The 12033-nt window shown below is 50.3% G+C and overlaps 1 protein-coding gene across 2 annotated transcripts in view; it reads right to left on the bottom strand.

Annotated features, from left to right (window-relative positions):
- The window catches only part of SCAF4 (SR-related CTD associated factor 4), a 1175829-nt gene that overhangs the window by 680280 nt on the left and 483516 nt on the right, over positions 1 to 12033 (bottom strand). For both annotated transcript variants that reach the window (XM_069636348.1, XM_069636349.1), the window contains exon 12: positions 6548 to 6736. In XM_069636348.1, coding sequence (XP_069492449.1) covers positions 6548 to 6736 — 189 coding nt within the window. The remainder of the gene's footprint in view (positions 1 to 6547; positions 6737 to 12033) is intronic.

Raw genomic sequence — 12033 nt, 5'->3', positions numbered from 1 at the left:
AGACCATCCAGGAGGGCGATGACTAGGCAAACGTTGGGGGTCACGCCCTACGACGAGGGCGATGACGAAGATGCAGTCGAGGAAGGCGACGGAGAGCCTCAGGACAAGTGCCTTGGCCCTTACTGCGCCCCAGCTTCCTACTTGCCCTCCATCTCAGCAGTGGACATTCTCTCCACTCTGCATACACTGGTATCCGAGATACGGAAGAGGATGCCAGCTACGCCAACATACTCCAGCATCCTAGTCTAAGTAATACACAAGTTACTTACCTGTAACTGTTCTCCAGCATGAGTCTGGAATGGATTCACAAGCTCATGAATATTCCGCACCGTCAGGCCCGGAATCCTCAGTAACGAAAAAAAAAAAATCAGCTTCAGTTTCATTTCTGAACTGTTTTTCTCCTAATAACCAATCACTGAGCTCTGGGTCATACTGCCCCCAGCCAATGACTGTCCTCAACCTAAGCCTCTCTGGCAGCCAACTTCAGATTTGGTAGCATGTAAAGTTGTAGTAGGACCAAAAGAAGAGCCGGCAGAGGGGCAGGCGGGTGAGGGGGGGGGGGGGGTGGTTTGCAAGTGAATCCATGCTGGAGAACACCAGTTACAGGTAAGTAACTTGCTCCTTCTCCAGCATGGGGTCTGGCATGGATTCACATGCTCATGAATAAAGAATACATAGCAGTACATGAAGACTTCCGGTGTGAGCTCCCCATCCTTCTAGGAGGTGTCCATCGTGACCATGTGCTGGTGTAGTGGGGTCTGGAAATACGCTCCACTGGACAGAAGAGCGTGAACTCTCCACCACCTTATCGCTCGAACAAAGCTCTCGTTGAGCATGATCTTGTCCTGAAAGCTTCCCGACACTTGTATCCAACGGTGATCGAGGAACTCCTGCAGTTGACACATCCGTAACCTGCAGAGCCGGATGAGATGCATGACAATGCTGAGCAGAGACTTGATGGACCTCACTGTGGCTACCTTCAGTGCCAACAGCCGATGCACCTTGCCCAAGATGGCCGCTATCCTTTTCTCCGTCGGGGATGCCAGGAACGACAGTTTAGTCAGGATCCCAGAAACAGCGCGTCCTGCTATGGAGTCAAGCAGGACCTTGCATAGTTCACCGAGAACCCCAGCGCCGTCAGTAGGTGGACGGTCCTTACTGTGTGGTAGACGGGGATGCCCTTTGAGCTGGCCCGAATGAGCCAGTTGTCCAAGTAAGGGTAGACGTGAATCCCTCGTAGTCGCAGCTGCACCGCCACTGGCGCCAGGCACTTGGTGAAAACCCTTGGCGCCGACTTCAATTCGAAGGGAAGGGCCTTGAATTGGTAATGCTTCCCCAGAACAAAGCACAGAAATTTGCGGTGTCCCTTGTGAATTGGGATGGGCAAGTACGCATCCTCCAAATCCAGCAACGACAGAAAGTCTCCCTCTTTGAGCAGTCCTAGCACGTGCTGAAGAGTGACCATTCGAAACCTATAGGAATTAATGTATTGTTTAGTCATCTGAGGTAGAGGATGGGCCTCCAGCCCCCAGTCTTTTTCACAAGGAAGTACCTTGAGTACACACTGGTGCCCCGGAGCCACTTTGGGACGAGCTCTATCGCCTTTCTTTAGCATGGCCCGCATCTCCAACAGCAGCTGAGGGACCTGGTTTTCATGCCGGACCGGTGGTATTCGGGGACACTTCTGTTGAAATTCTAGGGTGCGTCTGTGGGCGAGAGCGTCCAGCGTCCAGGAGATAGTTTTCCACACGCTGATGAAGTTCGCCAGCCGGCCTACCACCGGGTTGCACAGGTGGGGGCCCGATGCCACGGCCAGTGCAATCCTGCTTGGACGTAGACGGGCCGCCTTGGGGTCCCTGGCAAAGGAAGCGTCCTCCTCCAAAAGCTTTGGAACAGCCCCTGTTGGTCTCGTGGGCCGAGGAGCGGGAAGGCTGGCAGTAAGAAGAGGAGCTCCCACCGAAACCTTTGGAAGATCCTTGGGACTTGCCGCCTAAGGGCCAAAAGAACAGCTGTCACCGAGTGCCCAAAGCACGTGCCATCTCCGTCTTGATAGCTTGTAGAGACTTAACTACAGCCTTCCCAAAGAGATTGTCTCTGTCAAAGGGCATGTCCAAAACCCTCATCTGAAACGTCCTGACGAAGGTTGGTGGCCTTGAGCCAGCCATGACGATTAAGGCAAACGCTGTTACCAATCTGGCGGAATCGCGCGTAGGCGATGTCCGTGGCCACCGTGATGGCGTGGTCCGACGCCACCTCGCGTTCCTTCAGAATTTCCAATACTTCCGATCTCTTATCGGGGAGAAAGTCCAGGATGGGAGCGATCTTGAACCACAGCTCTCGGTCGTAGTGAGATACGATGGCGAGGGCATCGTCAGCCTTGATGGTAATGGCCGCCAGTAGTCCCATGGCATCTAACTTCTTCCCCTCGCCGTACGGAGGAATGGAGGCTGCTGAGGACGAAGCGCCTGTAGAAGACTTCTTGGCCGCTGCTGATACCACAGAGTCGGGCGACGGTTGGGCCCGCAAGCCACTGGGTGCAGAGTTCGGCACCCTGTACTTCTCAAAGCTATCCCTCTTTGCCGGAGCCATCCAAGAGTGGGACCGAGAGGATGGTCTTTCTCTTCGCTTCACGGCACTGGTATATAAGAAGCACTCCTTCCCCTCTTGAGCGTGCTGAAGCGCTCCAAAGCCCATCTCGTCTGGCGGGGAAGATATGGAGGCGGCGACAGGAGGTCCACCATTCCACTGCAGTCATCTGTGCCCGTCTTTGCCATATCACGGTCCGTCTTATTCCTTTGGGGGAGGGGAGGGGGGCGAAGGGTGGCACGAAGGTGGAGGGTGCGTCTTCCTCTTCTTGGCTGGGGATCCCCGTCGCCAGGGGGGAGGAGGGGGTCGGCCTGTGCCGCAGGAGGGACCGCCGACGCAATAGGCATCCTCGTCTATCTCGGAGACCAGAGTATGCAGTGCAGAGAGAATGCCCACCAAGAAGTCGCTAGGCGGCAGCGGAGGAGGCACCTGAGGCGGAGGTAGAGTAAGAAGCTGGGGCCTAGGCAGGGAGCCCAGGCCCTAGTCGCCCTAAGGCTCTTCGTTGCGTTCCTCAATGGCGCCCTCGTCGTAGGGCCTGCTCCCGACGTTCTTCTCCTCCTGGATGGTTTGAAGGTAGATGAGCTCATCCTCTGAGATATCCGTGCCCTGGAGGACCTCCACGCCCTCCTTCCCGACCAGAGGGGACGGTCTAGGGGAGATGACCGGCATCATCTTCTCCAGGGTTTTCTCTATGGGCTGGAAAGAAGACTCCCTCCTGGCTGGGAGGGACACCCTTGTCTTCGGATCCCCTGCAGATCCGTCTCAGCAGACTGTTCGGGAGAATTCTCAGAAATGTTCCAATTCCTCCCACCTTAGAGCCCTCCAGCTCTTTTGCTAAACTTTGGGACTTTGTACTTTTCAATTCAATGTGTTTTCTGTGTTTGTTTCTTTTGGTTATAGAGTCTAACCAACTCCATAGGCATCATGTTTTACAACTGTCACAAAGCACCTTCAGTGCAGTGCCACAGGGAAGTCTTCCAGATTTCCCAAGGTTTAAATACCTTCTCTGGGATCAACTGTTTCCCAGAGCAGTAAAGTGAAATTGACTTTACTTCGCACTTTAACTTTCTAGACCCAGCACACACTATCTTACAATAGAGTGCTGGAGGGGTTACTTAGTACCCCCTTGGTCTAGCTTTTTATGTAGCATATTATAGGTTACCCTTTCCTCAATTTACTGGCTGGTTGCAGTGGTTTCGCTTTGAACCGTCTTTTTTCACCAGGTCTTTGTGGGAAGGTCCTTCTAGAGAGTTTTTCTGCACGCCAAAACAGGATTGGTCTCTTTGTCATTTCCCCATTGGCCGGGTTTCTGAGAGAAACCCGCCTCTGGCTCCAGAGTGTCTGGCGTAGGCAGGAAGTGACGAGGTGCCCAAAACTCCCTGTTCTTAAGTCTCCTCGGAGACCCAAATGCTCTCTGTGGTGACTGGCTGGCTGTCCGGCAAGGACAGAGACCCTGCGGGGTGACTGACCACTAGGCTGTAAAGAATGGGAGAGAACTGAATAAAAGGCGAGTCTTTTGGCTTGGAAGACAGTCGACCACTGGACGAAGGAACCAAAGAAAAACTTCAAGAGGACGCCTACTGCAACTCCTAGACCGTTGGTTTGCCTGGTGAAGCCCTGCTGCAGTGCCAAAACGCCAAGTTTGCATCGAGAGAGAAGCCCCTGCAAGGATGACTTCTCCCCTTGAGTTGGTGGGACCAATCAACTCCAAATTAAGCAACCTGGACATCCATATTGGAGCTGGTTGAATTTCCACAGAGTTGCTGCTGGAAACCGTACAGCCAGGAAGAGGAACACCAGTTTGTGTGCATTGCTTTTAAGTTGGCCAAGGAAGATCCTCCGGACTCGCAGGAAGCAGCACTGGCCGAGCCTGGGCCCCCTCAACAGAGTGCGGGAGCCCAGAAGCAAGAAAAGTCCATCTTGACAGCCAGGAACCATGGTGTTGCTATTTGCAGTAGACAAGGAGCTGGAAAACTGAACAGCCACTGAAAGTGAAGTTTGCCGGTTGCAAGTTTTGACCGTCCCAGTGCAGGATTCGCCTGACGTCCTCCCTCTTGTCCCCACGACTGAGGCCCAGGAACAGCGAGATCTGCAGAGCTGCACAGGAACAGGAGTCATCTCCTGCATCTTTTCTTCATTTTAAAGGTACTGTACCAAGTCTAAGAATACTTACCTATTGCTGTAGAGTTGCTTGCATCTTTTACTACTCACAAGTCTAACAGCTTTTGGCCCTACATTGATTCATCGTTTTCTTCAAAGACCTCTGAAACATTGTACAAAGAATTTTCTACTTACATTCCAAGAAGTGCTTCAGCCCATATAGACTCTTGCCTATTGACTTTGGCTCAGCCTTGATTTAAGTGAATGACTCTTATTGGGGGATCATAAAGTATTTGCCTGCTGAAGAAATATTTGTGGTAACTTGTTTACTCCAACAATCTTTTCTTTTTTTACTTGCTCGTAACTAATTCTGAATGCCAGCAGTAATACATTAATGTCAACAGCACTGTAGCTATTGAAGTCACCTGTGGGTGTAGGTCTATGCTGTATGCCATCTCAAATTGGTAGTTACTGATTCTGAACTTGAGTGTATAATTTTGAAGTATATTTGTGTGGTGTTTTACAGTGCTCCCTTCTGAAGAAGGCTTACATTAACTGACTGGTAAATTAATTGTTTTATCAAGAAACCCTGTGTGTAAGTGTTTGCTTGGATACTTGTCACTGTGAAAGTAACTCCACTACAGCTCACATTGATCCCTCTTGAGATGAGCCTGGCTGCTTGTTCACACTACCAACCTGTGTAGTACAGGCTTGTACCAAAGTTTGGGTTACTAGTGCCAGGTGGTCAGGGTTGTTGTAGTGCACCCTATGGGTACTGCATACAATCTTGCCTAACAGTCCAAATCACAGAAAAATACATGAGTGGGGAAAAAGGTCTCTCTCTCTCTCTCTCTCTCCACGTTAGAAATGTAATGTCCTAAAGTCCAGCAAAAAGAGCTGGGGTCTCCAAGGTAGAAGGGAATTAGCACATTTCTGAGAATTCGCCCGTACACCTACTTAGACCCAGCCGAGACTGACCGAGGCCTTGGAGGCAATGCTACCCTTGATATAGCCGTTGTGAGGGTTGAGATGGTGCCTCCAGTTATCGACGAGCCTGTAGACGTGACAAAAACTGGCACTGCCAGCCTGGCGGACGGTGTCATCAACAATGTCGTTGAATGAGTCTTCGCCAAGAATGACCATTTCCACAACTGTCTTGGTATCGTTGACGAGTAAGTCTTTGGGGACGATGGCGCTGCCGACTATGAGCGATGTTTTGTTGACTGTGATTGAGTGGACGAAGTCTGACCCTCCGAAGACTATGGTGCCTTCATGCCAGTCGCCGATCCAGACGACGGAAATACGGTGGCTGTGATGAGAGTCAACAAGGCCATAGAACAGAACATAAATAACAGCAAAAAAAATATAGAATTGCCACCATATTGCGTTAGGTGCATCATCAAAGTAACCAAAAAACCCATTAGGTAAATAGTTCTAAGACTAGAACATGTATCCTACATGGACTTCATTGTAAAGTATGTGCAATTTTAAACGTACAAAGATTCCAATAAAGTCTCTCTGTTCTGACAGTCTAATAAACTAGTCAGTTTCCCCATATGAATGAACAAAACCGGTGGCTTTACTGAGCTCCCAAAATCAGGAGAGGATTAAAAAAATGAGCAAAAAGACTGGGGGGCGTGGGGTCACAGGAATATATGGAGGGAAAATTATAAATAAATGACATCTTTACAGACAAGGCTTTAGTTCACTCCAAAGTCAGGTCTGGGTTCAAGGAATAGCCAAACAACTGGGGGTTCCACTGATGTTAATGAAAGGAAAGTTGGAAAAAACACTGGCTACCATCATTAGTAGTCTTAAAGGCAACAACACATTCATGAAAGCTTAAGTATGGAGAACCAACCGGCTGTTGTGTTTCTTGTATTTGTGGTTCAGTCTGAAGAGCAAAAGGTGCTTGGAAGGGCTGAGTTATTGGTGGTGCTGGAATTACCACAAGTGGCGGTGGAGCAACCATTGGTTGGACAACGGGAGTATACTGTGGTTGTGTTATAAGCCCATACCCCGTCATCTGTCCATTCGGAGGAAGAGGAACCTTTAAAAGAAATAAAGAGCTGTTATTGGCAAATGGAGGGCAAGTCATGTATGTGCTACTCTCACATTAATAAAGAAACTATTCTTAAAATTAGCATACTTTTCCAGGTAGGTGGAGCAGTAGTAACCCGGGGAATACAATGTAAACATTTTTTGTTACACTGACAGATTTTGGGTAGCTAGCCCAAGTACTGTGTTCAGGATTTAACAACCAACCCACAACTAGACAAAATGGCTGCTATGAGTGAGATAAGTACAAATAATGTTATGATCCGACTAGAACTATTCCCTCCTTATAACTAAATATTGCAATGGCGATCACAAATAAGTGTTTTTAGTGACCCCAAATGACGTCACTAAATGTGCTGGAAGGAACAAGTTACTTACCTGTAAGGAAAAAGTTACTTACTTGTAACTGTTGTTTTCCAGCATGGGTCTGGCAAAGATGCACGTGCTCATGAATGTTCCCTGTAGTTAGGCTGGGAATCCTCGGTTAAAAAATAAAATCATTTTCACTTCTGAACTGTCTTTCTCCTATCAACCAATAACGGGTCTCTGGGTCATACTGCCCCCAGCCAATGACTGACCTCTACCTAAGCCCCTCCTCTGGTAGCCATCTTCAGATTTGGTAGCACGTAAAGTGGCAGTAGGACCAAGAGAAGAGCCGCAGAGTTGTAGGCGGGAGGGTTCGCATGTGAACCCATGCCAGACCCATGCTTGAGAATAACAAGTTACTTACCAACTGGTAACATTCTTTCGACTGGATGTTCCACCAAAGCATTCCACATCTTTGACATGTAATGTCCACAGCTGTGCACTTCGAAAACTTTTTCGGCCAAGGGCTTCTTGCGTCGGGTCATGTCCCTAGAGCGCCTCGATCGAGGACGTCGTCACAGGATATTATAAAAAGGACACACGGCGCCCATAGCCTCGGTTTAAGTACCCCCCCCCCCCCCCCCCAGAACATGCGACACCATTCTGATGCCTGCTGGACTGCACTTAGCTTTGAGGAAATGGAAACTGCAATCGCATGATGGGCAGCCTGGGAGGGCGATGTGGAATGCGTTGGAGGAACATCCAGTCGAAAGAACGTCACCAGTTGGTAAGTAACTTGTTCTTCGAATGGATTGTGTCCTACAACACATTCCACATCTTTGACAGACTCCCAAAGCAGTACCAGTAAATGGAGGAGAGAAAAGAATTTAGACTACCCAATTAGATTCCGAAATAAAGAACCGCCTTCCCAAAGGCCATATCCTGACCCTGGATTGTATACAGGGAATAATGTTTTACAATTGTATGGATTGAAGCCCAAGTAGCGGCATCACAAATATTCCTAATAGGAACACCCAGCTGGAGGGCGGCATAAGTCGCCAGGTCCCTAGTGAAATGAGCTCTCAACCCTTTAGGAGGGCCTTTACCCGCCAACCGGTAATGCTCCGTAGTGGTAAGGATAATCCACCTGGACAAGGTCCGTTTGGCAACAGCCTGGCCCAATCAGTGTCCAGTATATCCTACAAAGAGTTGATCATCCACTCTGACCCTGAACATCCTAGAAATGTAAAAGCTAAGAGCTCTCCTAGGATCTAACCGATGGAGACGCTCCTCTTCCTTGCCAGGATGAGGAGAGTAGAAAGATGGAAGAACCACCTTTTGACTCAAATGATATTCAGAAACCACCTTAGGTAAAAAAGGACGTACTCGCAGTACAACCCTGTCCTTGTGAAACACAGTAAAGGGTGGCTTAGCTGAAAGTGCCTGCAATTCACTCACTCTGCGGAAGTAATCGCAACCAAGAAGAGAGTCTTGAAGGACAGTAATCTCAAAGGACAAGAGTGCAAAGGTTCAAACGGAGCACCGATGAGAAATCTCAAAACCAAATTCCAATCCCAAACCAGCACCTGCAAAGGGGTTGGCGGGAATACATTAGTCCTTTAAGAAACTGAGAAATCAAAGGAATCCTAACATAAGGACATTCTTCAGACGAGCGCTTAAAGATAGACAGCATCTCCAGGTAACCTTTAATGGTACCCACTTGAAGGCCCCTGTGGGCCAAAGAAAGCAAGAAAGACAACCATAGGAATGGAGCACTGAAAAGGATGAACATTGTGATCTCTGCACCAGCCGCAGAACCTACAGCAACGGTACAGGGATTGTGTTGCAGGTCACCTGGCCGAAAGCAACATCTCCATCGCGTCATCCAGGAGGTCCCAATCCTTATACCTCAACCTTTCAGATACCAAGCGTGAAGGTTGAGAGTCCTGACCTCTGGATGGAGAACACTTCTAAGGACGTATCCAACACAGCCCCAATGTGCTGGAGCTGTTGGGAAGGTTTCAGGTGCGACTTCTTGAAATTCAGGGAGAAGCCCAGCCTGTGGAGGGTGCGGCAGGTGACACAGATGATCCAAAACTAGCTTGGGAGGGCGCGCCCGGATCAGCCAGTCGTCTAGGTAGAGGTAAACATGACCCCCCCCCTCCCCTTCGCCTGAGGTACGCTGCCACTACCACCATGAGCTTGATGAAGACCCACGGGGCGGAGGTCAATCCGAACAGAAGGACCCGAAACTGAAAGTGCGAGTCGCCAGCTGCAAACCTCAGGTACTTCCTGTGTGCGGTGGATCGGCACATGAAAATAAGCATCCTTGAGGTCTAGAGACACCAACCAATCCTGAAGTTGAAGGTCCTGGAGGACATGAGAAAGAGTGACCATCTTGAACTTGTCCTTCCGGAGGAGTTTGTTCAACCAATGCAAGTCCATGTTCAAACCCCCTTCTTTCTTTGGCATCAAAAAATAAGGAGAATACTATCCCTTGTACCTCACCCCTACAGGCACCAGTTCTATAGCGCCTTTCTCCACCAGGGACAAGATTTCCTTGACAGCTGTGCAAATATGCGCCAAGGAGAAACAATTCCACAGTGTGTGTGAAAACCTTGCCAAGGCACACGTGGAGTTAGCCGATTTCAAGGCCATGCTCCCAGCAGAAAATACCTTACGGGCCCAACCATTGAGTCGCTTGTCCTCCCTATCTGGAGGGATGGTAGGGTACGCGGCCTGCCTCGAGGTGGCCGTAGCCGCCTGAACCACCAAACTCTCAGGAGTGGGGTGAGTAGATAAATTGCTGGGGTCGCTAACGGAAGGGCGGTAACTCTTAGTTCGATTTTTATTCAGAGCTGGAAGAGATTCCGGGGACTGCCAATCAGCTGCCACACCTTTCTGCAAGGTAGAATGAAATGGCAAAACAGGCTCAGAGGACGGACCTTGATCCAAGATGTCTGTCAGATCATCCTTCACAAAGTCTTCTGGAGGACTAGACCAGCCCAGATACTCAGATTCGTGCCATGAGTCTCCTAAAAAAAGACTACGCATGAGCCCCAGGCTCAGGTCTACCAAACTCCACTTCCGGGGAAAGTGTCCACTTGCATCATGGAGGGTCTACCTCAACTCCTCCAACTGACTGTCCCCAGAAAAAATGGGAGCATCATCAAAATCACCAGGTTCCTCAACCTCAGCCCTTTCCTCCTCTTCAAAAGTATCATCCAGAGGGGGTTGAAACCCAGGTCTGGGGACAGAAGAAACCTGGAGGCCAAAACCGGCCTCACCGACTTCATTGTAGACTTCCTTGGAAGATCAACGATGTCCGGGTACTCCAACGGCAAATTTAGGGAAAAAATTCCCAAAGGCGCTGATAGCACTGAAGGCTTCGACAACCTCGACGCCAGGATCGCCGAAGGCTTCGACGTCGACACTGGTGCCAATGGTGCTGTGGGTTGATACGACGGCAAATCGTTGAGGTCCGAACGAGTCAACGCTGGCCCCGAGACCTCAATAGGTTGCTGCGGTCTCGCTGGGGATGAGGACCGAGACCTAGAGACACGTGTCTTGCGACCTTTGATTCCTTGGCCGTACGGGACCTCAACGGCTCCAGATGAGTGTCGCGTCACAAACCCGAGCCCGAAGGCGTGCATGCCACGGAACGAGACCGATCCTGGCCAGCTTCGTCAAAAGGCGCAACCGGACCAGTGCCCTGCGATTGAAAAATCGCCATCATGGATTTTCGAAACGCCGCCCATTCCTCCGGAGTCAAGGACTTCGTAGGGCATAGAAGCCTTCCTCGAGGCACCATCCTCCGAGGATGACGGGGAGGGAGACCGGTGACAGCGCTTCCTGGAGTGCCGAAACGAGGAAGACGGGTGGCGGGAACCACCCCAGGCCGGAGATCCCTGGGAATCCTTCCGACGCAGAGTCGCCCCTCGAGTCGTCAGTCGAAACCCCCTTAGACTTGTAGTTCGGGATTAACAGGTTTAGAGCCCCTACCTGGTGCTTCCCCTTCTGCTCCCGCAAGGCCTTGGCAGTCAGCGACTGGCATTTCGAGCAGTCGTGCGACTCACCCAGGCACCACAACAAATGCGAAGGGGGGTCAGTGAGCAACATCTTAGACTTGCAGTCCCGGCAGGTCTTGAAGTCGGGTCACAGAATCGGTGGGGTCGAAGAGAAAGACATTTTCAATGAAGAAAACACACAAGGCGCTAACGAATCTCAAAGTTAACATGTTCCCGGAAAAAACGAAACTGAGGCTATGGGCGCCATGAAATCTATTTATAACATCCTGTGACGTTGTCCTCGACAGAGGCCCTCGAGGGACATGGACCCCCTCAGCCGAAAAAGTTTCTGAAGTGCGCAGCTGTGGCCATTACATGTCAAAGATGTGGAATGCGCTGGAGGACAAAATCCATTCGAACAACAGTTACAGGTAAGTTGTTCTTTCTCCAGCATGGGGTCTGGCAAGGATTCACATGCGCCAAAATAAAGAATACATAGCAGTACACACATGCACAACCACGGGAGTGGGAACGGGTCAACATTAAGCATTTCAACATCTCAACATTAAGCATCTCTTTCCTCCTCACCAGGCCCACCTTCAAGCAAACAGGTTGCGCAGCACTTCTTGGCCGACCCTGGACTCCTCCCTGGAATCCGGGTCGACACAATAGAATCTCGTGAAGGTGTGCGTCGACCTCCCTGGAGCAGCCCTGCAGATGTCCAGCAGGGCAACACCCGACAGGAATGCCGTAGTTGCAGCGATCGATCTGGTCGACTGGGCTCTCGGACGCCAGGCAACGGTCGATTTGCCAAATGGGCCACAATGGGTAATGCAGCTGGAGAGCCACCTGGAAATGGAAGCCTTAAGAGGGCCTTCCCTTGGTTCTCAGGGCCAAAATTCACTAAGAGTTGTGACGTCTTCCAAAAACTCTGTGCGGTCCATGTAGAACTTCAGCGCTCTAGCCACATTCAGCG

This window comes from Ambystoma mexicanum, chromosome 7p (assembly GCF_040938575.1).
Source record: "Ambystoma mexicanum isolate Mex_15411 chromosome 7p, UKY_AmexF1_1, whole genome shotgun sequence".
NCBI classification, from domain to species: domain Eukaryota; kingdom Metazoa; phylum Chordata; class Amphibia; order Caudata; family Ambystomatidae; genus Ambystoma; species Ambystoma mexicanum.
This window is presented reverse-complemented; position numbering and strand designations above follow the sequence as displayed.